This window comes from Schistocerca gregaria, chromosome 5 (assembly GCF_023897955.1).
Source record: "Schistocerca gregaria isolate iqSchGreg1 chromosome 5, iqSchGreg1.2, whole genome shotgun sequence".
NCBI classification, from domain to species: Eukaryota; Metazoa; Arthropoda; class Insecta; order Orthoptera; family Acrididae; genus Schistocerca; species Schistocerca gregaria.
In genome coordinates, this window is record NC_064924.1 from 424,471,560 (window position 1) to 424,498,259 (window position 26,700).

The window sequence follows — 26,700 nt, forward strand, 5'->3', positions numbered from 1 at the left end:
AAGTGACGTCTCCGCTAGGGACGGCCGTGAACCTGTGGCTCGTGGCCCGTGGGAAGGGCGGCCCAGCTCGGCTTCCGGTTTGCGAACCTCCAGACTTCTCCCACAGCACGCCTAATGCGAGCTCTCTGGCATCTCTGTTCAGCAGTCTGACACCCGGACAGTATAAGCTGGAGACGGGAAAAACAGCCCGGCTAAAACTGATACCGGTATTTTAATTGTAAATAACCGGTATTTTTTGGTATGCCTTTGGTGTAGGTTATAACAGATGTTTCCCCAATTTTTTTTGCTCCTAACGTGTAAAGTAACCGAAATATCAACTAGCCATAGTAACAGTGCTAACATTTATCATTTTTAAATAAACCTTTTTTTAAAGAACGAGTAGTTTTTATTCGTAAAGTTTACATTGCAGTGAAATATTGCGCTATTACAGAATTTGGGAAAATCAATCAGTGCTGTTTTAATAACAATGCCGACAGAAACGAGCGATAAACTTATGCCGTAAGAATTGGTACAGCATTGCCGAGACAATAATGTACCTGTTACCATCTGGTGTGCCTGCTGGACTGTACCCGTGTTCACGCGGTGTGCGCGACTTGCCCTGTCTGGTCTCTATGGTAGTTTTTCGCTGTTACCGTCAGACGTTAGTTGTATTACAGAATGGCACCATCCCTACAGCACAACACTGGCGATTTGCCTGTTTAATTTAATATATTTTGATTCTACGTAAACGTTTTTCAATCTCTCTCCGATTTTTACGTTTGTTACAGGAATTAATAAGAATAAGCCGAAAATCGGTTATTGCGGAAACCCGTAATTTTGAGAGGTTTTAACAGTATGGTTAAACTGGCGTGGAAAAATCGATATAACCTAAAACCCGTTGCTTCAGCGATAACCGCTATCGCTAGCATATACCCAGTTCAACGCCAGTGCTGTGAGGACGGTCCACACGTTACGCTTTGCCTCCGCAGTTCCCTGCGCAGACGAACTGTTACGTGTGGGCCGATGTGACCACTGCGCTAGGCTACAGCATGGGGTTGAAACATTTGTTTATTTTCTTACTCCAGTATTACTATTTAACTTCCCAGACACATTTCGCCTTTTATGAGGAAAGTATCATTAGTGATGAAGTTTACATTTTTCTTATGTGGCCACAGATAGAGAGACACATAACACTGTAAGTAGGCTGTTTATATATATATATATATATATATATATATATATATATATATATATATATATATATATATGCTCCTGGAAATTGAAATAAGAACACCGTGAATTCATTGTCCCAGGAAGGGGAAACTTTATTGACACATTCCCGGGGTCAGATACATCACATGATCACACTGACAGAACCACAGGCACATAGACACAGGTAACAGAGCATGCACAATGTCGGCACTAGTACAGTGTATATCCACCTTTCGCAGCAATGCAGGCTGCTATTCTCCCATGGAGACGATCGTAGAGATGCTGGATGTAGTCCTGTGGAACGGCTTGCCATGCCATTTCCACCTGGCGCCTCAGTTGGACCAGCGTTCGTGCTGGACGTGCAGACCGCGTGAGGCGACGCTTCATCCAGTCCCAAACATGCTCAAAGGGGGACAGATCCGGAGATCTTGCTGGCCAGGGTAGTTGACTTACACCTTCTAGAGCACGTTGGGTGGCACGGGATACATGCGGACGTGCATTGTCCTGTTGGAACAGCAAGTTCCCTTGCCGGTCTAGGAATGGTAGAACGATGGGTTCGATGACGGTTTGGATGTACCGTGCACTATTCAGTGTCCCCTCGTCGATCACCAGAGGTGTACGGCCAGTGTAGGAGATCGCTCCCCACACCATGATGCCGGGTGTTGGCCCTGTGTGCCTCCGTCGTATGCAGTCCTGATTGTGGCGCTCACCTGCACGGCGCCAAACACGCATACGACCATCATTGGCACCAAGGCAGAAGCGACTCTCATCGCTGAAGACGACACGTCTCCATTCGTTCCTCCATTCACGCCTGTCGCGACACCACTGGAGGCGGGCTGCACGATGTTGGGGCGTGAGCGGAAGACGGCCTAACGGTGTGCGGGACCGTGGCCCAGCTTCATGGAGACGGTTGCGAATGGTCCTCGCCGATACCCCAGGAGCAACAGTGTCCCTAATTTGCTGGGAAGTGGCGGTGCGGTCCCCTACGGCACTGCGTATGATCCTACGGTCTTGGCGTGCATCCGTGCGTCGCTGCGGTCCGGTCCCAGGTCGACGGGCACGTGCACCTTCCGACGACCACTGGCGACAACATCGATGTACTGTGGAGACCTCACGCCCCACGTGTTGAGCAATTCGGCGGTACGTCCACCCGGCCTCCCGCATGCCCACTATACGCCCTCGCTCAAAGTCCGTCAACTGCACATACGGTTCACGTCCACGCTGTCGCGGCATGCTACCAGTGTTAAAGACTGCGATGGAGCTCCGTATGCCACGGCAAACTGGCTGACACTGACGGCGGCGGTGCACAAATGCTGCGCAGCTAGCGCCATTCGACGGCCAACACCGCGGTTCCTGGTGTGTCCGCTGTGCCGTGTGTGTGATCATTGCTTGTACAGCCCTCTCGCAATGTCCGGAGCAAGTATGGTGGGTCTGACACACCGGTGTCAATGTGTTCTTTTTTCCATTTCCAGGAGTATATATATATATATATATATATATATATATATATATATATATATATATATATATATATATATATGACTACTAAGGTAAATACATTGTTTGTTCTCTTTTAAAATCTTTCATTTGATAACTATACCTATCAGTAGTTAGTGCCTTCCGTAGTTTGAATCTTTCATTTAGCTGGCAGTAGTGGCGCTCGCTGTATTGCAGTAGCTTGAGTAACGAAGATTTTTGTGAGGTAAGTGATTTGTGAAACGTATAGGTTAATGTTAGTCAGGGCCATTCTTTCGTAGGGATTTTTGGAAGTCAGATTGCATTGCGCTAAAAATATTGTGTGTCCGTTTAAGCACAGTCTTGTAATAATTTTTCAAAGGGGACGTTTCAACACTTTAATGACTATAAAGAATCCGCCTCGACTGCAAATAGAAACCAGATGTTGACCTAGGTTTCGGCGCGGATAACCACGCCTTCTTCGGAACACACTAAAACTGCAAACTGCCTAAATAGGCAGGGTACAACATTAATACAGAACGTTCAAGAGGGCAAAAGACTACCATAAACATCCGGTTTCTATCTGCAATCGAGGCGGATTCTTTAAAATCATTAAATTATTCACGATTGATGACGCGCTGCAATGTTAAAAGTTCTTAAATTTACCAACACTTAACTTATAAACATCCTACACATGCGCCATCTGACCAAACAGTTGCAAGACTGATTTTATTCCTGGCGTATGAGCGACGTTAGCGTACAAAGTATGGTCTTATGGGACGATAAGGCCGTAATAACCATCGTGGACTTCACTCTTCCGTGGAGCTCCTGTACGAAATGCCAAATTATTTTAAATCCTTATGGACAAGTAACGAAGAACACACCGAAATGAAAGTACGTATAAATGATATCAATAGAAGAATTCCATTAAAGATCACCGCGCACTGACATTATCAGTATGAAACAAAACAAATATGCGTCACACAGCTTGTTACCGAATCTTCTGAGCGTTATGAACACGTCTTGGCAGGCGGTGTATGTACCAGAGGATTAGAATGGAGCTGTAAAATACGCACTGTATAACAAATGTGATACCACTTTGTACAAATTACAGACAAATAATTATCCCACGGCCTTGTTACAAAGAATATGCCAACGTAGTTAATAAATGATTAGGCACTCTTGTCGATGCACAGTATGTCAGACATCAAACATGGCTTCAGAAAGGTTTACTATGTTCAGACTATACTTACACTTGCGCAAATAACTGTCAACAGAACGAGTTTAATTTACCCACTTACTACAGGATGGAAAGAAAATTTTTATAGGAAGCAATAGACAATATAAGAACCCCAGCGTATCCAATCTTAGAAGGCGTGAACAATTCGGAGGTGGAACAGGCCGTAGATCTAATCCGTATTGTCAACGATGACGACGACATGATTAATTCGGATTAAGAATTGTGTCAGGTCGATGTTGACTGGTTCGCCACGTGTTTTAAGCGCAGGAATACGGTGAGGTAGCGGAATGGCTGTTGACAGGTCGTGTAGCGATGGCTAGGAGTTGTGTGTTCGCCACGGACGAAAGGCGTGCCTGTGGTTTTGTCGTGCCGTACACGGTTCATCGACCTCGAAACTCCTCTGGAGAGGCGAATGAAGGCGCCGTTTGGTAGCTGCTCGCTCCAGCCCAAAGAGACGATGTGTCTCGGCATCTGTAGAGCGCCAAGGGACTTATGGTACGTAGTGCTCTTATGACGTGACGGCTGACAAACTTTCTCCCAATTTTACACTGTTTTCTGATTCAAATGATTCAAGTTTAACGTCATGACAAAGACAAAGTCGTTGACGTAGGAAAACAAGCTCTGCTATGATAGAAATTATCCGTACACTTTTTAAAGGAAACCAGGCCAGCATTCTTTTTCGTCGATTTAACTAAACCGCGGAAAACGTAAATGCGGGTCTAGTGTGTTGTCTCCATCGGTAGTCCTGATACGGGAATGAGATTAATCGGGTCACTTCTTGAAGCATTTGGTGATTACGAGGACCTCCAATTCTGATGATGTTATCTCGAATTCAGTGAAGGTGAATTTGACATGACTGCTATTCTCAGGTGAAGAAATTGGAACAGGAGAGTAAATCATGTTGGGCCGCGTTAAACCATTTAGAAAACGCACTAAATCCTCCCCCCTCTCCCCCACACCACCTTAACTCTCCTCATCCGAAAAAAAGACTGCAGCTATTATTATGACTATCTTCATACATCCATATTTAGTATGGATGATTGTGGGACAGAAACTGGTATAGTTTTTATTAAAAATAAAACTCCTCCAACTGTACTTAAGATTTCATATTTATTTGGCTACTATTTTAAACGTTGCGTCAACGCCATCTTCAGGCCCTATACAACACACCATACATAAAACAAACAATGTGAGACATTAGCAATTTATATGGTACAAACAAGTACAAATGAGGTTATATATACACGGTTATTTACATTATAGATCAATACCAGACATTTGAACTAAATAGGGGTATGTATAAGTCTAGGTGACAAACCGTTACTCTTAGAGATAATAATATAGACATGAAACACTACTAAAATTGCGTTAAAAGCCAATAATAATCCATAAATCCTTCTTTGTGTGTACAATTTAACTAACAGGAAGGAAAATATACATTGCCAATCAGATATATGTAAGGTATGACTCCAGTATTCTAGAAAATGGCATAAGTAATAAACAGCTTTCATGGTGCACGGAATAATATAAAAACTATAAAGCAAATAGCTAAAGAAGTCACAATGAGGGAAAACATACTGCTACACGTAATCAGCGCCGTTAGGCCTAACCCCAGAATTACGAATAGGCGGGAAGCGGTTAGAGGAACGTGACCGTCAGAGGGCAGCTCGTACCCAGCGGCACAGATGATATTTCTTACAAAAGTTTTGTCTGTTTTGGCTTAGGTCTACTAAGTATTGAAGTGATGATCTTGGAAATTTTATGTTTAATACGAGTAGAGTACCAAGTTATGCTAGTGAAAGAATTTAACGTTTGCAGCTAGCTCTGCTCTTTTGATGTGCCTGGGATCACTAGGTCTTCTGTTAAGCTCTGAAGAAGTTGGTTGGCCTGTGTATGAGATTCTACCGTTCCATTTGTTAGCGCAGACTTATCTTCCGATAAATAAGCATAGCCTGGTGCTGCGGCAATATTCGGGAGGCTACATTAAAACAAGTGGTCCATCACATTGGTCTACCTCTCCCGACTGTCTGGGAGAAACACAACATACCGACTCTATCTGCAGGTAGCTAACTCACTGGCGATCTTAGGTTAGTTTCATGCCTGCACATTTGTCAAACTCACAGCAAAAGACCTACATCGACATTGTGCAAACTAAGCATTAATATTGACATTAACAAAAAGTACACGAGAAAACACTTCGGCTTACCAGAACAAGAATGTGGTTTCTCTCCAGAAATAACACGAAAATAACGGCAACACTTCGCACAAAATTCACTCACAAAAGGATTTTCCTCACATATGACAGGGGCGGCGCATTTGTGAAAACACCGCTGGTGTGTCTCACCCAGCGGTCCGTCCCTCCCGGACTTACCCTACATATAGTGTCGAAATACCAATTCGTGGCCAGCCGCGGTGACTGAGCGGTTCTAGGCGCTACAGTGTGGAACCGCACGACCGCTACTGTCACAGGTTCGAATCCTGCCTCGGGCATGGATGTGTTTGATGTCCTTAGATTAGTTAGGTATAAGTAGTTCTAAGTTCTAGAGGACTGATGACCTCAGATATTAAGTCCCATAGTGTTCAGAGCCATTTTTGAACCAATTCCTGGAAAAATGCTCCAAGTCCTCCCATGCACAAGTCGCCGTGCCAGAGGTTTGTCCGTCATGTTAACTTGTCCGACGTCCCGGCTGTCGGCGGAACAAGCGACGGCAGTAAGGCGACAGTAGTAGGGGGAGGGGGAGAGGGGGGGGGGGGGAACCGCCCCGCGGAGCACGCCCGGTGGCCAATTACGCGGTCTGAAATACCGAGCCGCGCAGCCGATATTAATTACGGCCACGGATTATGTATGTTTTGCCGCCGCGGGATAAAAAAGGGGAGACGAAAAGTTATGAAGTGGCCGCCGCGACGGCGAGATTAATCGGACGGGGCGACGCCTGCCCTCGGTTTTGTTTCATTCTTGTTGCTACTGTGCCGCGGCGCCTGTAAGGAGTCAGCTTCCGTCTGGCTGTTCATTACGTCGATGGCAACAGCGCCGCCTAAGTTCATCGGGTCAGTTTCCAGCGTTCGAGCAGATTCATATCAGACAGCAACGGAACAGTAGTGACGTGTGTTCAGACCGCACAAAGCGTCATCATGTTATCACATCTCACACCGAACCCTTATGGAAAGTCAGCATGTAAAGATCTACAGAGATGACGCGGCCATCTCTGAAGGATGATCGTAAACTTTATCAAGGCCAAAACGAATTAGTAACAAATGTACTACATTGTTTATATCGTAAGTTTCCCACGCTAGTTTTTTTATTTATTCATGTCAGAAGTATCAGTAACTAACAATATTTAGAACATTCGCACGTAAAATTTGCACTGAGGTGGCGAAGGTTATGGGATAGTGATAGGCACATATATACACCACTGGCCATTAATATTGCTACACCAAGAAGAAATGCAGATGATAAACGGGTATTCATTGGACAAATATAGTATACTAGAACTGTCATATGATTACATTTTCACGCAATTTGAGTGCAAAGATCCTGAGAAATCAGTAACCAGACAACCACCTCTGGTCGTAATGACGGCCGTGATACTCCTGGGCGTTGAGTCAAACAGAGCTTGGATGGAGTGTACAGGTACAGCTGCCCATGCAGCTTCAACACGATACCACAATTCATCAAGAGTAGTGACTGGCGTATTGTGACGAGCCAGTTGCTCGGCCGCCATTGAACAGACGTTTATAGTTGGTGAGAGATCTGGAGAATGTGTTGTATCCAGAAAGGCTCGTACAGGACCTGCAAAATGCGGTCGTGCATTATCCAGCTGAAATGTAGGGTTTTTCAGGGATCGAATGAAGGATAGAGTCACGGGTCGTAATACATCTGAAATGTAACGTCCACTGTTAAAGAACCGGGATTCATCAGAAAAAATGACGTTTTGCCATCCGTGCACCCAGGTTCGTCGCTGAGTACATCGCAGGCGCTCCTGTCTGCGATGCAGCGCCAAGGGTAACCGCAGCCATAGTCTCCGAGCTGATAGTCCATGCTGTTGCAAACGACGTCGAACTGTTCGTGCAGAAGGTTGTTGTCTTGCAAACGTCCCCATCTGTTGACTCAGGGATCGAGACGTAGCTGCACGATCCGTTATAGACATGCGGATAAGATGCCTGTCATCTCGACTGCTAGTGATACGAGGCCGTTGGGATCCAGCACGGCGTTCCGTATTACCCTCATGAACCCACCGATTCCATATTCTGCTAACAGTCATTGGATCTCGACCAACGCGAACTTCAATGTCACGATACGATAAATCGCAATTGCGATAGGCCACAATCCTACCTTTATCAAAGTCGGAAACGTGATGGTACGCATTACCTCCTTACGCGAGGCATCACAACAACGTTTCCCCAGCCAACGCCGGTCAAATGCTGTTTGTGTATGAGAAATCGGTTGGAAACTTTCCTCATTTGAGCACGTTGTAGGTGTCGCCACCGGCGCCAACCTTGTGTAAATAGTCTGAAAAGCTCATCATTTGCATATCACAGCATCTTCTTCATGTCGGTTAAATTTCGCTTCTGTAGCACGTCATCTTCGTGGTGTAGCAATTTTAATGGCCGGTAATGTAGATGGTAGTGATAGCTGATGAAACTGTCATTTGTACTCAGGCGATTCATATGATAAGGTATGCGACGTGATTATGGCCGTACGACGAAAATTAACAAATTTTGAACGAGGAATTTTGGAGCTAGAGGTATTTCGGAAATCGTTAGAGAATTCAATATTTTGAGACTCACAGTGTCAACAATGTGCCGAGAATATAAAATTCCAGGCGTTACCTCCCACCACGGACAACGCAGTGGCAGACGACCTTCACTTAACGGCTGAGAGCAGCGGCGTTGGCCTAGAGTTGTCAGTGCCAACGCCCAAGTAACACTGAGTGAAATAAACGCAGAAAGCAATGTGGGACGTACGACGAACGTTCGTGATGCTCTTAACAGGTTTATGGAGCGCTTCTATTGTCTTCATTCCAACAATAAACGTCCATAGAATTCGCTGAAAGTCGACGCATTCGATCGGTATCTATATGCTAATAGTTTCCATCCACTATACCAACGCGGTGAGCATAGCATCTTCTATTTCCGACTTAGGCAGTTTAACCCAAGAACTTGCATATTTGGTGGCTGTTTTAAAGGAAAATAGATACTGTGAGAAGCGGATTAGTCAGGCTATGGAGTTTAGACCATATCCAGAAATGCATGAAGAGAAGAATGTATCTGTGGCATTTATTCCTTATGTCGTATACTTTAAGACTGGAAGAATATTAGAGACTTTCAAAATCAGGATATGTTCCAACAACCTTCTAAGATTAGAACACTACTCGGCTCTGTGAAAGATGATTTGGGACTTAACAAGCCACACATATATAAAAAATTCCAAGTCAATGAGGGAAGGTTTACACTGGTCGTTCGACTCGCACAGTTCGGGATAGGTACGTGGAACACCGCCGTCATAAGGAGCTACAACAGCAGGAAAATCAACGGTGGTGGAACACAGTTTTAACGAGGGGCACGCTACGAATTTTGAAGAGACTGTGATACTTGCCAACACTTCAGAAGTTTTGGAACTGCGTTTTTAAAGAGGCAATTGGAATTAGGTTGGCAGACAATTTGATTAATAGAGACAATGGTTTTTCTCTCAGCAGGACGTGGAACCCCTCACTATCCCGCATCAAAAATTTGGGAGGCGCCGTCAGCCCAGTCTTGGAGGGGAGCAACTGCGACACTTATAGAGGCCTATGGAGGTAGATCTGCAACCTTGGCACCAGTTTTTAGCGGGACTCAGCAGCAGCAACATGCTCCTGAAGATGGCGGACAAATGGATCGTCGAAATGTTGAACCAAGTTGATTTTAGGATCCGACAGCAAACCCAGGAACCTTTCAAGACTTATTACCCCGGAAAACTCTACGAAGTCACAATGTGGCAACTGTGTTGTACAATGGCCGAGACGTGGGACGACATGTGTGACTTACGTAATTGAAACCTCAGCGTAGATTCGGTAATATTGGTTCAATGTACCTTCCGCCAAGCGTTGCTCAGTGTCTTTCGGAATACGCGTGTAGATTTATTACGATATGAAGCAGTAACTTATTTGATATGAGAAGGCGACACAAAGGAAAAAAAAATGATGGCCAATTCAAAGATTGGAAGACTTACGACTGGCAGTAGTTCGAGAATGTCTCAAAACTAAACATAAATTGCGTACGGCACTTGGTTCCGAAGTGATACACCGAAGTACACTACCGGCCATTAAAATTGCTACACAAGAAAAAATGCAGATGATAAACGGGTATACATTAGAGAAATATATTATACTAGAACTGACGTGTGATTACATTCTCACGCAATTTAGCTGCATAGATCCTGAGAAATCAGTACCCAGAACAACCACCTCTGGTCGTAATAACGGCTGGGGCATTGAGTCAAACAGAGCTTGGATGACGAGAATAGGTACAGCTGCCCATGCAGCTTCAACACGATAACACAGTTCATCAAGTGTAGTGACTGGCGTATTGTGACGAGCCAGTTGCTCGGCCACCATTGACCAGACGTTTTCAATTGGTGAGAGATATGGAGAATGTGCTGCCCAGGACAGCAGTCAAACATTTGCTGTATCCAGAATGGCCAGTACAGGACCTGCAACATTCGGTCGTGCATTATCCTGCTGAAGTGTAGAGTTTCGTAGGGATCGAATGAAGGGTACAGCCATGGGTCGTAAAATATCTGAAATGTAACGTCCACTGTTCAAAGTACCATTAATGCGAACAAAAGGTAACCGAGACGTGTAACAATGGCACCCCAAGCTATCACGCCGGGTGATACGCCGGTATGGCGATGATGAATACACGCTTCCAATGTGCGTTCACCGCCAAACACGGTTGCGGCTATCATGGTGCTGTAAACAGAATCTGGATTCATCCGAAAAAATGACGTTTTGCCATTCGAGCACCCAGATTCGTCGTTGAGTACACCATCGCAGGCGCTCCTGTCTGTGATGCAGCCTCAAGGATAACCGCAGCCATAGTCTCCGAGCTGATAGTCCATGCTGCTGCAAACGTCGTCGAACTGTTCGTGCAGATGGTTGTATTGAGGGATCGAGACGTGGCTGCACGATCCGTTACAGCCATGCGGATAAGATGCCTGTCATCTCGACTGCTAGTGATATGAGGCCGTTGGGATCTAGCACGGTGTTCCGTATTACCCTCCTGAATCCACCGATTCCATGTTCTGCTAACAGTCATTGGATCTCGACCAGCGCGAGCTGCAATGTCGCGATACGATAAACCGCAATCGCGATAGGCCACAATCCGACATTTATCAATGTCGGAAACGTAATGGTACACATTTCTCCTACTTACACGAGGCATCGTAACAACGTTTCACCAGGCAATAGCGGTCATCACCTGTTTGTGTATGAGAAATCGGTTGGAAACTTTCCTCATTTGAGCACGTCGTAAGTGGCGCCACAGGCGCCAACCTTGTGTGAATGCTCTGAAAAGCTTATCATTTGCATATCACAGCATCTGCTTCCTACCGGTTAAACTTCGCGTCTGTAGCACGTCATCTTCGTGGTGTAGCAATTTTAATGGGCAGTAGTGTAGTAAAGTATGTCTGTAGGGTGACAGCAGTGGCGATAAAGGACCTCAGTAGAAATGCTGTAGCACTAATTAGGTCCATCGAGAGAAATGATCGCTGTCTAGCGTGACTAAATTACTGACAGACTGCTCTTCACAACAATGCGGCCAGAGCCCACAACCCCCTTCCACACCCCCCACACCTCACGCGGTTACGAATCCAAGCATAGTTTCCTGACGTGCCGAGGCGTCGCGGTGATTACGCCACGCTGTGGAGGTGGCCTCTCAGACAACAAAGCAGCGGCACCGCTGTCCCAGCGACGTCAGGCGAGCCGAGGACAAAGTGTGGCGGCAGCTGGCACGACGCCGATGATCTCCGAGAGGGCGTGGTGCATGCGAGCACGATGTCTGGGCGCTCCCTGCGAATTATTCATGTCCCTGTGCGCTGGGAGGGATGGCAAAGTGCCATCTAGCGACTTCTGTCTACCGTCTGCTGTGTGCAGTGTGCGCCAGTCCAGCCGCTACCGTCCGCACCGGCTGACCTTGCTGGAGGCCAAGCCAAGCGAGACTCGCGGCCTTTAAAGCGGTCTTTAAAGCAGCGTCACTTTGCTCTGCTGCAGTCATCTCCTCCAGCGCTACTGACATTGAAATTGTCCGTGCTCACTTATTCCTGGCAAGCGGCCATCGAGTTACTTACACACACACACACATCCGTATGCAGACTGATACATACTTCGCAATACCTGTTTACAAATTGGAGGACCTCTCTTGATGCAATTTTGATGTCTGGACTTCAAGACTCGTTTCACCTTTAACATAAAGTACTACTTCAGTGGATTACCATAAATTGTAAATACAGTGAGGAGACAGAAATCACTGGATGCCTTCTAATATAGTGTCGGATCTCTTTTTTGCCCTGCGTAGTGTAGCAACTCAATGAGGCATAGACTCAACAAGTCGTTGGAAATGCCCTGCAAAATGATGAGCCTCTACAGCCGTCTGGAACTGCGAAAGTGTTTCAGGTGCAGGATGTTGTGCACGAACTGATCTCTCGATTACGTCACATAAATATTCGAAAGGGTTCATGTCGGGCGAGCTGGGTGGTCAGATGATTCCTCGAATTGTCCAAGATGCCCTTCAAACAAATCACGAACAATGGTGCCTCAGTGACATGACATCGTTGTTTGGGAACATGAAGTCCATTAATGGTGTATCCAAGTGGCCGAACATAACCATTTCCTGTCAACGACCTGTTCAATTGGACCAGCCCAGACTATTATGGAGCTATCACCAGCTCGCACAGTGCATTGTTAAGAATTTGGGTTCATGGCTTCATAGGGTCTACACCACACTCGAACCCTATCATCAGCTCTTAAGTGGCCGAACATAACCATTTCCAGTCAACGACCTGTTCAATTAGACCAGCCCAGACTATTATGGAGCTATCACCAGCTCGCACAGTGCATTGTTAAGAATTTGGGTTCATGGCTTCATAGGGTCTACACCACACTCGAACCCTATCATCAGCTCTTATCAACTGAAATCGGGACTAACCAATCATCTAGGGACTAGCTGATAAGGACACGAGCCCAATAGAGGCGCTGCAGGCGATGTCGTGCTGTTAGCAAAGGCACTCGCGTCCGTCGACTGTTACCATAGCCCATTAACGCCACTTTTCACTGCACTGTCCAAACGGATCCATTCATCGCACGTCCAGTACTGATTTCTACGGTTATTGCATGCAATGTTGCTTGTCTTTTAGCACTGACAACTCTACGCAAACGGCGGCACACTCAGTCTTTAGGTGAAGGCCGTCGGTCACTGCGTTGTCCGTGATGAGACGTAATGCGTGAAATCTGGTATTCACTGCACAATCTTGAGGTTGTGGATAGCCAAATACTGATTTCTGTAAAGATTTCCGGAATGGAATGTCTCAGGTGTCTAACTCCAGCCACCATTCCGCGTTCCTACTTGTTAATTCCCATCGTGCGGCCACAACCAAGTCTGAAATCTCTTCACATGAATAACCTGAGCACAAATGACAGCTACGCCGATGTAATGCCCTTTTATACCATGTGTACGCGATACTACCGCCATCTGTAACTGTGCGTATCACTATCCCATGACTTTTGTCATCTCAGTGTATTTCACGTTCTCATCATTTTGCACTAATAAAATATCAGTAGCAGCTATTTTGTCCATATTGACGATCACTGTGCTTGCTCGTATGTAGCCATAGGTTGAAACACGTAGTTCTGTTTCACTTACGAAAATTCGACGTGCACTAACGTCGAAATTTTTCATTTTCCTTACTTTGCAGACTTAGTTCTGTGATTATCATATGATGTCAACATTTCATTACTTCTACAAGCAGTCAGTTAAAATGGTCATCACGAAACCTGAGGCGGCTTTGATTGAAGACGTGCTAGCTTTCTTTATGTCCGTTACCTCGTTTGTGTATAGAAGTGTTGCCAACCTGTTGTCTGATACATTTCAGCTTTGTTCTCCTCAATGAATGGAGGGAGGAGACAATAGCTTATTTATTAAACACTGCGTATTATTAAACACGATGTTAAGACGGTTGGTTGATTCAGGGGAAGAGACAAAACGTTAGGGAAGGATGTGGAAGGAAGTCGGCCGTGTCTTTTTGAAGGAACCATCCCAGCATTTGCCTAAAGCGATTTAGGGGAATCACGGAAAACCTAAATCAGGATGTCCGGACGCGGGTTTGAACCGTCGTCCTCCCGAATGCGAGCCCTGTGTGCTAACTACTGGGAGAGTCGTGTTACAGTGATAGTGGTAAGTAGTTACAATATGTTGGATACGGCTGGAATACATATGAGACAGTGGATAAAGAGGGAACAGGGGTATTAAGTGATGGGAAAAGTGGATGATGATTATATGTTATTTGGAAGGGTTCAATTAGTTTATGGGGAAAGGAGATAGTGTTGCACTATTTTGATGGTTACCCATTGGGATGCTGTTACACTAATTTCTGTGTTAATGCAAACAGTGAGCTGCTTTCCGTGTTTACTTATCCATTTAAAAGGGTCTTATTTCCTTCTTTGGTTTTTTGCATATTAAATAATTTTCTTCTCACTTTAAATTTGTTGTTGAGTATTGTGATTACTTTCATGACACCTTCTCAAGACATATGTTTGTGATTATTTTGTCCTATACACTTGCAAATGTGGAGCGAGTTTGTCTCACATTTAGATACTCCCATGTTTACTTAGACACGTATCTATTTATCTGTTTCGGTGCACTTTAATTCTCTTGAATAAAATCTAAGTTTGCAATGACCTGATGGAAGTGTTAAAGTAATATAAGATTACTACTGTAGAACATTCTCTCTGACATCTGTAGGTGACGTAACATCTCCAGTTTGTCCCTTTAATAATTCGATATGGTTGTGTATTCGTTCGTAATGGATATTAGCGGTGTGTTTTGATGCTAGATAAAGTCGTGCCATACACCGCGTCCACTTGTTTCAGCAGCCCTGTCTATTATATTCCGTAGTTATACATGCTTGGTATACACTTCTTAATTCTTTAAATTCTGCCAGACGACGACGAAAGTTGTCACAATTAGTTGCAGCGCAATAAAGTTTTCTCTCTCTCTCTCTCTCTCTCTCTCTCTCTTGTCCAGCACGACTTAAATAAGCTTTTATGGAGTTATTGTTGATCTGGTTTGAATTATTATTTCTGAACCGTCTTAATTTTTAGCATTATTGTTTTGCTATATTGCCAACCACACTACCACATTTAACGAAGATACAGTCGCAGCTTTTTTTTACCTATTTTCACATAACGGTTTCAAGTTTCGTAGTGATTAACACAAGACATGTTGGATGTTTGTAAAATCTTGTGATGAAACTTTATTTCTGTGGATTGTTAGGAGACAAACTAGAGATACCTGTTGACTAGCCGGTAACATTACCAAATCGTTCCTGATTGTAATTCCACTATCATGAAATTAATACCTGTAAAATTATTTGTTTGTGTATCCAACTAATTGACAATTGATTCGAGACAATATTCAGTACACTTTACTTCCGTTTAATTTTGTATTCTTTGAGAGATGTGGATCTGTTGTAACTCGCTGCCCCTTGTCTGCGTATGTATCGGGAGCCGTGAGAAGATGTATACAGGGTGTCCTTTCTAAGAATCGTCGAACGCATTTCCCCTTGTGTTTAGGCAGGTATTTGCAATTTAGTTTTTGGAATGTGTAGCTGGAGGCACCCCAAACAAATACTGTTCATCAGTACTTTCATGCGAAGCCCAGTGTCGACGAAAGCGCTGGTTTGTTTTCCATTATGAACAAAATGATTTTTAAAATACAATTTTTCGTACCCATTTGATAGAGCGATCCCAAATTAGTGAAGTGTGATAATCATTTTATCGAAATGTATTGAGGTGCACATTAAGACAGGAAGAACAGCCAGTACTCTAGAAACGACTGAGCAGAGCTTCTGCTTGGCGGTAGCAACAGAGTGGGCCAGAGTAGCACTCGAGTTGGTGCTAGAGTACCGATAATTCTTCGCGTTTTAAGGTCGCTGTTAATATACGCCGATGAGACGAATATTGCGCTACACTAATCTGAAACCGCTCTATCGTATGTGCACGAAAAATTCCGCTTTAAAAATAATTTTGTTCGTAAGAGGAAACAAATCGACGCTTTCCGTCGCCATTGGGTGTCGAAAAAAAGACGTAAAGAGCAGAGTTTGTTCGGGACAACTCCAGCTACACAACACAAAAACCACATTGCATATATCTCTCAAAACACTAGAGAAAGTAGACCTGACGACTCTTAGGAGGGACACCCAGTGTATTGTTGCAAGTGGTTTGTCAAGGAAGTGTAAGTTATATCCAAAGTTTTGCATAGTGATCTTGTTTCTTGACTCTGGCGAATAAAAAATGGTAAATATCCTAGAGTGAATTTGTAAAAAGGTTTTATAGTAATGGAACTGTTGAGAGTAGTTCAAACTGTGCTCGCCAAAGTGTCTAGTCGTGTGAACTGTGACTTCGTAAAAAGAACCTACTGGAGAATATTAACGAAATTAGACAGAAATTTGCTTTGAGTGGAAATGCTTCTGCACAAGTTGAATGTGCTATTCAGGGTATAGACTGGAAAATTAGTGCACAGTTATCACTGAAATGGGCAGTGGCTAACAAACCACATTACAAGTAATAACGTTCACCCAAACCGACCCACAGTAATACGAGTGGTAGAATGTTGGGCTCGAACGGCGAAAAAGAGGAAGTTATACATTCGTTTAAAAGTACTTCTCAAATTTCTTAAAGGGATATAACTACAATAATTCCGCACGTCTTGTAACTATTAATAGGTTACACATTATCTTATCGAATATTTAAAAAAGAATAAGAATTTAAATTTTCTTGTTGCTGAGAAAGCGAGCTGATGTTAAGTGAAATGTAGTAGCTTGTCTGACAATCACTAAAGATGCTGTGGTATGCAGAATGTGGTGTCACCGCCAAACACCACACTTGCTAGGTGGTAGCCTTTAAATCGGCCGCGTTCCTTTAATATACGTCGGACCCGCGTGTCGCCACTATCAGTGATTGCAGACCGAGCGCCGCCACACGGCAGGTCTAGAAAGAGAATCCCTAGCACTCGCCTCAGTTGTACAGCCGACTTTGCTGGCGATGGTTCACTGTCTACATACGCTCTCATTTGCAGAGACGACAGTTTAACTTAGCCTTCAGATACGTCATTTGCTACGACTTAGCAAGGCGCCATATTCAGTTACTATTGAGATTGATATTGTGAACATGTACCGACAAGAGCGACGTTCATCATTAATGAATTAAAGTTAAATATGAAACTAATTCCGTCCGCTTTCTCAATTCTAATTCCTTTTCATGTTGCAGACCTCACGTCAGTATAGTTCTTCACTGCTCAAGCCAGCCTGCGTGAGCTAAAACGCGTGCATTTCGGCCTCCTCTAGTAACACGATGTTGGATCTTCAGCCACACCAACACAGACGACAACAGAGATGTAACCAGCCGTAATCGATTATGTTATTGGAGTGCAGTGTGGACATTACTTACTGTCAAAGCTGCCAACTATTCCTTTATGGTTATAGGAAATACTTGTTACCTCTACAGTGACAATTTCTGTTGGGAAAGTATTGAAATCACCGTTGTTTTTTAGTGTAGCGGCTCTTAAATAGCTGTCACGACTGGCTACGTGTGAACAATGAGTGGCCAAACCATACCTTTCAGCAAGTACAAAACCTGTCACCATCGGTTAGGAAGCAATAACACTGTAACTTCCAAAATAAAATTTCGCGGTCTTCCGCTAACAACTGTATTGCTAGCTTAATAATCAATTAATTGCTTCTGTAAAAAGTTATTGTATTCGTATTATTTCTCAATATAAGCAATAATTGCAAAAACTACATTTATTCAAGTGTACTCACTCTTCTTGACCTCGCGGGGGCCAGCTTCCTCGAGAACGAGCGCGGGCACCGCCTTGACGGTCTGGAAGTCGGTGCCTGGGGCCGGGCTGTCGGCGCCATTCTGCTGCCCTCCGGCTGGGGGCGGCTGCGGCTGCGGCTGCGGCGACGGCGTCTCCGAGCTGCGCCGGCCGCGGAACAGGCGCATGCTGCACCCGCCTGCAACAGATGACGGTCTTTGTAAGTTCCCAAACTCTACACACTCGCCTCATACACCACCAAAAAACTCTCCCTATACTCCCCATGGTCCTCCTCCCCTCCCCCTCTCGGCGTATGATCAAACACTCCTCAAACTCTCCACAAACACACACCCAAATTCCTCATACACTTCTCAAAATCTCAAAGTCTCCCCACATCCCCAAACTCTCGACACACATCGCAAACTCTCCACAAACTCCCCAAACGCTCCACACACTCTCCAAAATCTCTACATTCTCCAAAGTCTCCACTTTATTCAAAGTCTCCACATTCTCCAAATTCTCCACATTCTCCAAATTCTCCACAGTCCACAGATTCTCCACAGTCCACAGATTCTCCACAGTCCACAGATTCTCCACAGTCCACAGATTCTCCACAGTCCACAGATTCTCCACAGTCCACAGATTCTCCACAGTCCACAGATTCTCCACTGTCCACAAATTCTCCACTGTCCACAAATTCTCCACTGTCCACAAATTCTCCACTGTCCACAAATTCTCCACAGTACACAAATCTCCACAGTACACAAATCTGTACGGTCCACAAATCTGCACGGTCCACAAATCTGCACGGTCCACAAATTCTCCACAGTCCACAAATTCTCCACAGTCCACAAATTCACAACAGCAGTCCACAAATTCACAACAGTCCACAAATTCACAACAGTCCACAAATTCATAACAGTCCACAAATTTTCCACTGTACACAAGTCTTGTAAAGTCTGCAAATTCTTCACAGCTCACAATTTCTCCATAATCTGAAAATTGTTAGCAGTCTGCCATGTACTAACAGTCTCCAAAGCAGTGGGAAGAAAGGATCCACAGCAGTGCACCACGGGATACGTTCTTGAGTTAAATTGGAATTCTTGGCGTGCTTCATCCAGTCAAAAGACTGTTGACTTAAAAAAAAAGAAAAGACTGAAATATTTTTGATGTTGGCACATTTTTTTCCTAATTATTATTTCAACCCTCTCACTCCACCCACATAGTGGACATTGTTCAGTAGTAATGGCCAGATACACTTTTCGGTGGAATAAAGTCTTTTTTGAAAGGCAAACACAGGAGCGTTGGTGACAGCATAAATAAATCCTAATCTTTACACCTAGTTTGTAGTATTGTTCATGATGAAGATTTCTAGTCTATCAAAGAGTAGGGATGGAAGAAAGTAGTTACTTTAGAGTGCACTAAATTTCTGTTTTCCAATATTCAGCGGCTCCTTAGGTTGTGTATTTCAGTTAAATACACTCCTGGAAATTGAAATAAGAACACCATGAATTCATTGTCCCAGGAAGGAGAAACTTTATTGACACATTCCTGGGGTCAGATACATCACATGATCACACTGACAGAACCACAGGCACATAGACACAGGCAACAGAGCATGCACAATGTCGGCACTAGTACAGTGTATATCCACCTTTCGCAGCAATGCAGGCTGCTATTATCCCATGGAGACGATCGTAGAGATGCTGGATGTAGTCCTGTGGAACGGCTTGCCATGCCATTTCCACCTGGCGCCTCAGTTGGACCAGAGTTCGTGCTGGACGTGCAGACCGCGTGAGACGACGCTTCATCCAGTCCCAAACGTGCTCAATGGGGGACAGATCCGGAGATCTTGCTGGCCCAGGGTAGTTGACTTACACCTTCTAGAGCACGTTGGGTGGCATGGGATACATGCGGACGTGCATTGTCCTGTTGGAACAGCAAGTTACCATGCCGATCTAGGAATGGTAGAACGATGGGTTCGATGACGGTTTGGATGTACCGTGCACTATTCAGTGTCCCCTCGACGATCACCAGAGGTGTACGGCCAGTGTAGGAGATCGCTCCCCACACCATGATGCCGGGTGTTGGCCCTGTGTGCCTCCGTCGTATGCAGTCCTGATTGTGGCGCTCACCTGCACGGCGCCAAACAAGCATATGACCATCATTGGCACCAAGGCAGAAGCGACTCTGATGGCTGAAGACGACACGTCTCCATTCGTCCCTCCATTCACGCCTGTCGCGACACCACTGAAGGCGGGCTGCACGATGTTGGGGCGTGAGCGGAAGACGACCTAACGGTGTGCGGTACCGCAGCCCGGCTTCATGGAGACGGTTGCGAATGGTCCTCGCCGATACCCCAGGAGCAACAGTGTCCCTAATTTGCTGGGAAGTGGCGGTGCGGTCCCCTACGGCACTGCGTAGGATCCTACGGTCTTGGCGTGCATCCGTGCGTCGCTTCGGTCCGGTCCCAGGTCGATGGGCACGTGCACCTTCCGCCGACCACTGGCGACAACATCGATGTACTGTGGAGACCTCACGCCCCACGTGTTGAGCAATTCGGCGGTACGTCCACCCGGCCTCCCGCATGCCCACTATACGCCCTCGCTCAAAGTCCGTCAACTGCACAAACGGTTCACGTCCACGCTGTCGCGGCATGCTACCAGTGTTACAGACTGCGATGGACCTCCGTATGCCACGGCAAACTGGCTGACACTGACGGCGGCGGTGCACAAATACTGCGCTGCTAGCGCCATTCGACGGCCAACACCGCGGTTTCTGGTGTGTCCGCCGTGCCGTGCGTGTGATCATTGCTTGTAGAGCCCTCTCGCAGTGTCCGGAGCAAGTATGGTGGGTCTGACACACCGGTGTCAATGTGTTCTATTTTCCATTTCCAGGAGTGTAATATCTCGTTGACTCACAACATCGTATAAATGTGGGCAGAGGATTAAATTTTCCGAAGTATGGGTTGTTTCGTTGTAGTGTTTGTCTAACCACGTATCACGATGTCGTCCCTACGTGTATAGATCCCTGCTCTGTCTATAAGGAGCTATCCAGCTGACCTATGATAAGTGGAGTCTGCCTGCATCTTTCGTTGAATGGTAAATTCTGAATCTTCCGGGGATAGTTCAATCTAAACTTTAATGTGTAGTGAGCCTTGTTAAAACGACGAAGTGAACCATACATTCGGATTTGAGAATGTTTGCTTTCGTTGGAGTGTGTTTGGGAAAGGAAGTGGGATGGCTATATGGGGAGGTGACTCGAAGTTGAGCTTGGAGAGGAAAAGAAATGAGAAGGGAGATGAGAAAGTCTGACATGGATCGAAAAGGAGGATTTTTTAAGTCTTACGTTATGTAGTAGCCGTTTTAATGTTCTCATAGGAGCTGGGTATTAAAGTTATCCTGAAATAAGACGAGTAGCGTGTGTAAGTGTGACGTTGGAAGTAAGTGCGGCAGAGTACGAAGGTAGGAAGAATGAAACTATTACGGGGTCGATGCTTTTGTGTTACTTCCTCTAAAGCTCGAATGTTTTTATGTCTCTGGCCATGAAGAAAATATTTTTCAGGTAAGGATATGAGAGACAATCACTAGCCAATGATATCATCATCTAAAGACAAGGAATGGCTGTCGATTAAGCTGCGAACGAAAATGTTTTTTAAAGTAGCATTCACCTAAAGAGAGTAGAATACAAACCACATTTACACTTGCGTGATGAGGTGGAATAAACTCCTTGTGGCAGTGGGGATTGACGAAAAACATGCTAACTGGAGTACCGAGGGAAAGCGTCCTTAATCAAACGGAGAAAAGAAACGAAGACCATCGATGATAACAAGTATCAGGCGATTACCTACAACGTGTTGCTCTGCTCTGTCGATTAGCTATCAGTTCTCTTTTTCGCGCCACGGTTGTCACGTTAGCGAAAACGGCCTCTGAGTCTTCAGCAGTCGACTGATTCACCCACTGTAGCCCTACAGGAAGCTACTTGTTAGTCTATGAGGCTAAAATGATTGCAAACAGTCCTCGCACTTTTTAGATTAGGAACTCTTGGCTGAATTGTAGAATAAAGAAGTTTTTAGTAGCAACAGTAATGTGAATGGTACGTGAGAATACTGAGAATCAAACGAAGTGATAAGGTCCACATATTAAATGTACAAACGTCACGGTTTCTATTTCCACTCGTTCCAAATTTTCTACGTGGAACACGAAAAAGTTATGTTGTATAAATATTCTCCAAACTGCAAAAAACTGCGAGTCAATGATTATTTGTTAATTTAACACAACGACGCTTTGTTTTCAGTCCACTTTCCGTGTACAACGATAAGTGAACCACAAGCGCTGCCTGCATCGTGAGTCGTGGCTTGCGTTGCATATTGCATCGTTCTTTTGTTTCGGTCCCGCGAGCCAGTACTTTGGTTACGTGCAGTGAATTTTACCAAATCAAAAATTCCTTTGTCGGCAGAGATTCGCGTTCATTGTTCGACATACCTATGCACTCGTGTCTGCTTTCACTTGTTTCTGCGCCAGTTCTTTGAAGCTCAGTGAATGCAGCCTAGTTTCATTCACGCAGTATAAGCTGACTCACTCTACGAACATCTAGTTAGAAAAACCGAAAAAAAACCGCGGAAGAATGGTTTGAAGCGATTGCCTTATTATTCCTGTAACACTTTACACTGCTTTTATGGTTTTATAAGTGAAGTAATAGCAATGAAAACACAATATCGAGATATAAATATATCGTTATAAATGTATCGATATAAATGTTGAAGAACCCCAGCAGTAGTAACTATATTTCTCAGCAAAACAGAGCGATCAGAGCATGCAACAGAATGCATGGAGAGGCAATTTGTAATGTATTGTAATGGACCAGAACAGTAAAACCGAAAAACGGCGGTAGGTATGATACAAATCAAGATATCGTTTGTCATCATCTCGTTCAGGTAGTGCGTTTATTTTCTCATAGGGCACTTGACTGTCCCTCCAGTCGACATTTAACGCCACAATTATACAGAGCGTGGACAGTCCTAAACTGTACTTTTTTTTCTTTTTTTAAATGAGGAAGCAACGCACGAAGTCTCGAAGTAGTAACTTGTGTGATGCCGTGTCAGTAAACTGTTGATGTTTCTGCATCGGCTTTGGTAGAGTTAACTTCGTAAAAATACAGAATCGTCTGTCTTCTGTCCATGGTGGATTTATTTGTATGAGTTACAAGAGGCCGTTAGTGTGTGAAACCCCATCAGTAACGGAAGGGAAACTCTCTGGTAGATTGAGAGTATGTTTCCCCGTTGTATAACAGACAGTAGAGATATTTGAGACACAGTGTTAAAATGTTATGCGTAGCTTTAACGCAGGGTCACTTTGAGCAGCTACTGTAAGGAATAAGTTATGCAAATAAAAAAAAAATACTTATTTTCATCAATCCCTTACCTCCAAATACGGAGTTTAGCATCCTCCACTAGATGTACAATTTTTGCACTGTGGACAAACAGGCGTCAACGAGCTTTACAAACACGACGACAAATGGAACATGTAATGTACGCTATCTGATCAAAAGTATCGGGACACCAGTTAGTGGACATTAATATGGTCAATGCCGACCATTCATCTTTATGACAGCTAAACTCAGTTGGGGAGACTTTCAACGGAGTGTCCGAATGTCTGGAGAAATGACAGCCCATTCTTCCTCAAGATCCGAAACCAGAGAAGGTAGTTCGTTGGGTGCCGGGCTATGAAAAGAATGCGACGCCCTAACACATCCCTAAGTGTTCCACAGCGCCCAGGTTGGGCGACCAGTCCATTTCAGGAATGTTGTCAATAAACCATTGCCTAACCAAGACTGCTTTACGGCAGGGTGCTTTGACCTGCCGACACAACCATCGTCTCAGAATTGTTCCTCTACTTCACACAGTACACAATGCTGTAAAATGTTTTCATATCCTTCCGCATTTAGATTTTTCTTAAGCACATTAAGGGACGAAACCCTAACGAACGAAAAATACCCGCATACTGTATAACTCCAAACACTTCCTCCACCCTTCACTGTTACCACTTCACCTGGTGGCATGTAGCGTTCTCCAGGCATCCGCCAAACCCAAACCTTTCCGTTGCATTGCCACAAGGTATAGCTTGATTCAACGCTCCAAATTACTCATTTTCAGTCATCCACTGTCCTGTGGCGTCGCTCTTTACGCCACCTCAAGCGTCGCTTAACACTGACAAAAGAGGTGCGTGGCTTACGAGGAGCTGCTCGACCACTGTACCACATTAATTCCCTACGCACAGCCATTGCTCATCTGCTGGTAGCTATTTCAAACTCACGAGAGATTCCTCCCATTGGTTTTATCCGATTCCTTACAACCACCATCCGTCAGTATGTGAGGTCTAATTGGTCTTGGTTTAGTTGTGGTTGTTCCTTCGCGTGTCCTCTTCGCAGTCACATCATCAACAGTCGATATGGGCCGATTTAGAAGGATTGAAATGTCACTGAAGGATTTGTATTCAGGTGATACACAATACGTAGTTCACGTTCGAAGCCACTGAATTACTCTGACCTATCCATCCTGCTATTACAGCTTTTCTACAGGCAACTTAATGCTCCCCATTTCGTTTTCTACTGGTGAGCCTACCTCTCGACACATGTAGTCATCAGCTCCGCATTACATAGGAGTGTCCGAATACTTTTAGTAAGATTGTGTATCTTGTTGCTTCCGTAGTGATGGAAAAAATGGGGAAGTAAGTTGCTATATGTCTTATAATGGAGGATAAAAAGTTTTATATTAAAAGAGTTTCTCTTGATAACTCCTTTTATTCCGTAGAAGAATTACTATGATTGTAATGTGTAAAAGGTGGTGGGTAGGAATTTCCAGCTCAATTTGTACATCTTATTTTCAGTTCGGGGAAAGAAAAATAAACTCATGATGAATTTTAGAGTACCAATAGATGCACAAATTAATTTGCAATATGAATGTAAAATGACTCGTTCTACATCATGGAGATTTATTATGCAAAATTATCCATGGAACATGAAGGTAACTAACTCTCAGTTTATCATTATTGTATCTACAGCCAGTTGTTCTAATTGATTTTGGTAATTTGAAATCAATTCCAAATCCAAAGGTCTTTATCTTCACCGAAATCAATTTAATACACTTGAAAGTCTGTCAGGTCATCATAAAGCAGCATAATTAATAATTGTTGTTGTTGTGGTCTTCAGTCCAGAGACTGGTTTGATGCGACTCTCCACGCTTCCCTATCCTGTGAAAGCTTCTTCATCACCAAGTACCTACTGCAAGTGGCCGTGCGGTTCTCGGCTCTACAGTCTGGAGCCGGGCGACCGCTACGGTCGCAGGTTCGAATCCTGCCTCAGTTTTAGGCGACTGATGGCCTCAGAAGTTAAGTCGCATAGTGCTCAGAACCATTTTGAACCTACTGCAACCTGCATCCTTCTGAATCTGCTTAGTATATTCAAGTCTTGGTCTCTCTATAAGATTTTTATCCTCCACGCTGCCCTCCAATACTAAATTGGTGATCCCTTGATGCCTCAGAACTTGTTCTACCAACCGATCCCTTCTTCTGCTCAAGTTGTGCCACAAATTCCTCTTCTCCTCGATCCCGTTCAGTACCTCCTCATTAGTTACGTGGTCTATCCATCTAACCTTCAGCATTCTTCTGTAGCACCACATTTCGGAAGCCTCTATTCTCTTTTTGTCTATACTACATATCGTCATGTTTCACTTCCATACATGGCTGCACTCCATACTACTACTTCCAGAAAAGACTTCCTGACACGTAAATCTATACTCGATGTTAACAAATTTCTCTTCTTCAGAAACGCTTTCCTTGCCATTGCCAGTCTGTATTTTATATCCTCTCTACTTCGACCATCATCAGTTAGTTTGCTCCCCAAATAGCAATACTCATCTACTACATTAAGTGTCTCATTTGCTAATCCAATTCCCTGAGAATCACCTGATTTAATTAGACTACATTGCATCATCCTCGTTTTCCTTTTGTTGATGTTCATCTTATATCCTCCTTTCAAGGCACTGTCCGCTCCGTTCAACTGCTCTTCCAGGTCCTTTGCTGTCCATGACAGAATTACAATGTCGTCGACAAACCTCGAATTTTTAATTACTTCTCCATGGATTTTAATTCCTACCCCGAATTTTTTTTGTTTCCGTTACTGATTGCTCAATCTACAGATTGAATAACATCGGGAATAGGTTACAACCCTATCTCACTCCCTTCCCAACCACTGCTCCCCTAAAAGAGATTATTACAGTTAACATTGTCAAAAGCTGTCTTTAACTCTACAAATGTTTCAAACGTAAGGTTGCCTTTCCTTAATTTATCTTCTAAGATAATTCGTAGGGTCAATACTGCCTCAGGTGTTCCAACATCTCTACGGAATCCAAACTGATCCTCCGCAAAGTCGGATTCTACCAGTTTTTCCATTCGTCTGTAAGGAATTCGTGTTACTATTTTGCAGCCGTGACTCATTAAACTGATAGTTGGGTAATTTTTACACCTGTCAACATCTGCTTTCTTTGGAATTGGAATTATTATATTCTTCTTGAAGTCTGAGGGAACTTCGCCTGTCTCATACATCTTGCTCACTAGATGGTAGGGTTTTGTCAGGGCTGGCTCTTCCAAAGCTATCAGTTGTTGTAACGGAATGTTGTTTTCTCCTGGGGCCTAGTTTCGACTTAAGTCTTTCAATGCTCTGTCAAACTCTTCACGAAGTATCATATCTCC

General features: G+C 44.4%; 1 protein-coding gene across 1 annotated transcript in view; it reads right to left on the reverse strand.

Annotated features, from left to right (window-relative positions):
* The window catches only part of LOC126273369 (BRD4-interacting chromatin-remodeling complex-associated protein-like), a 424,917-nt gene that overhangs the window by 263,318 nt on the left and 134,899 nt on the right, over positions 1-26,700 (reverse strand). Inside the window, exon 2 of the mRNA XM_049976919.1 lies at positions 17,955-18,149. Within this exon, the coding sequence (XP_049832876.1) occupies positions 17,955-18,138 (184 nt within the window). The 5' untranslated portion in view covers positions 18,139-18,149. The remainder of the gene's footprint in view (positions 1-17,954; positions 18,150-26,700) is intronic.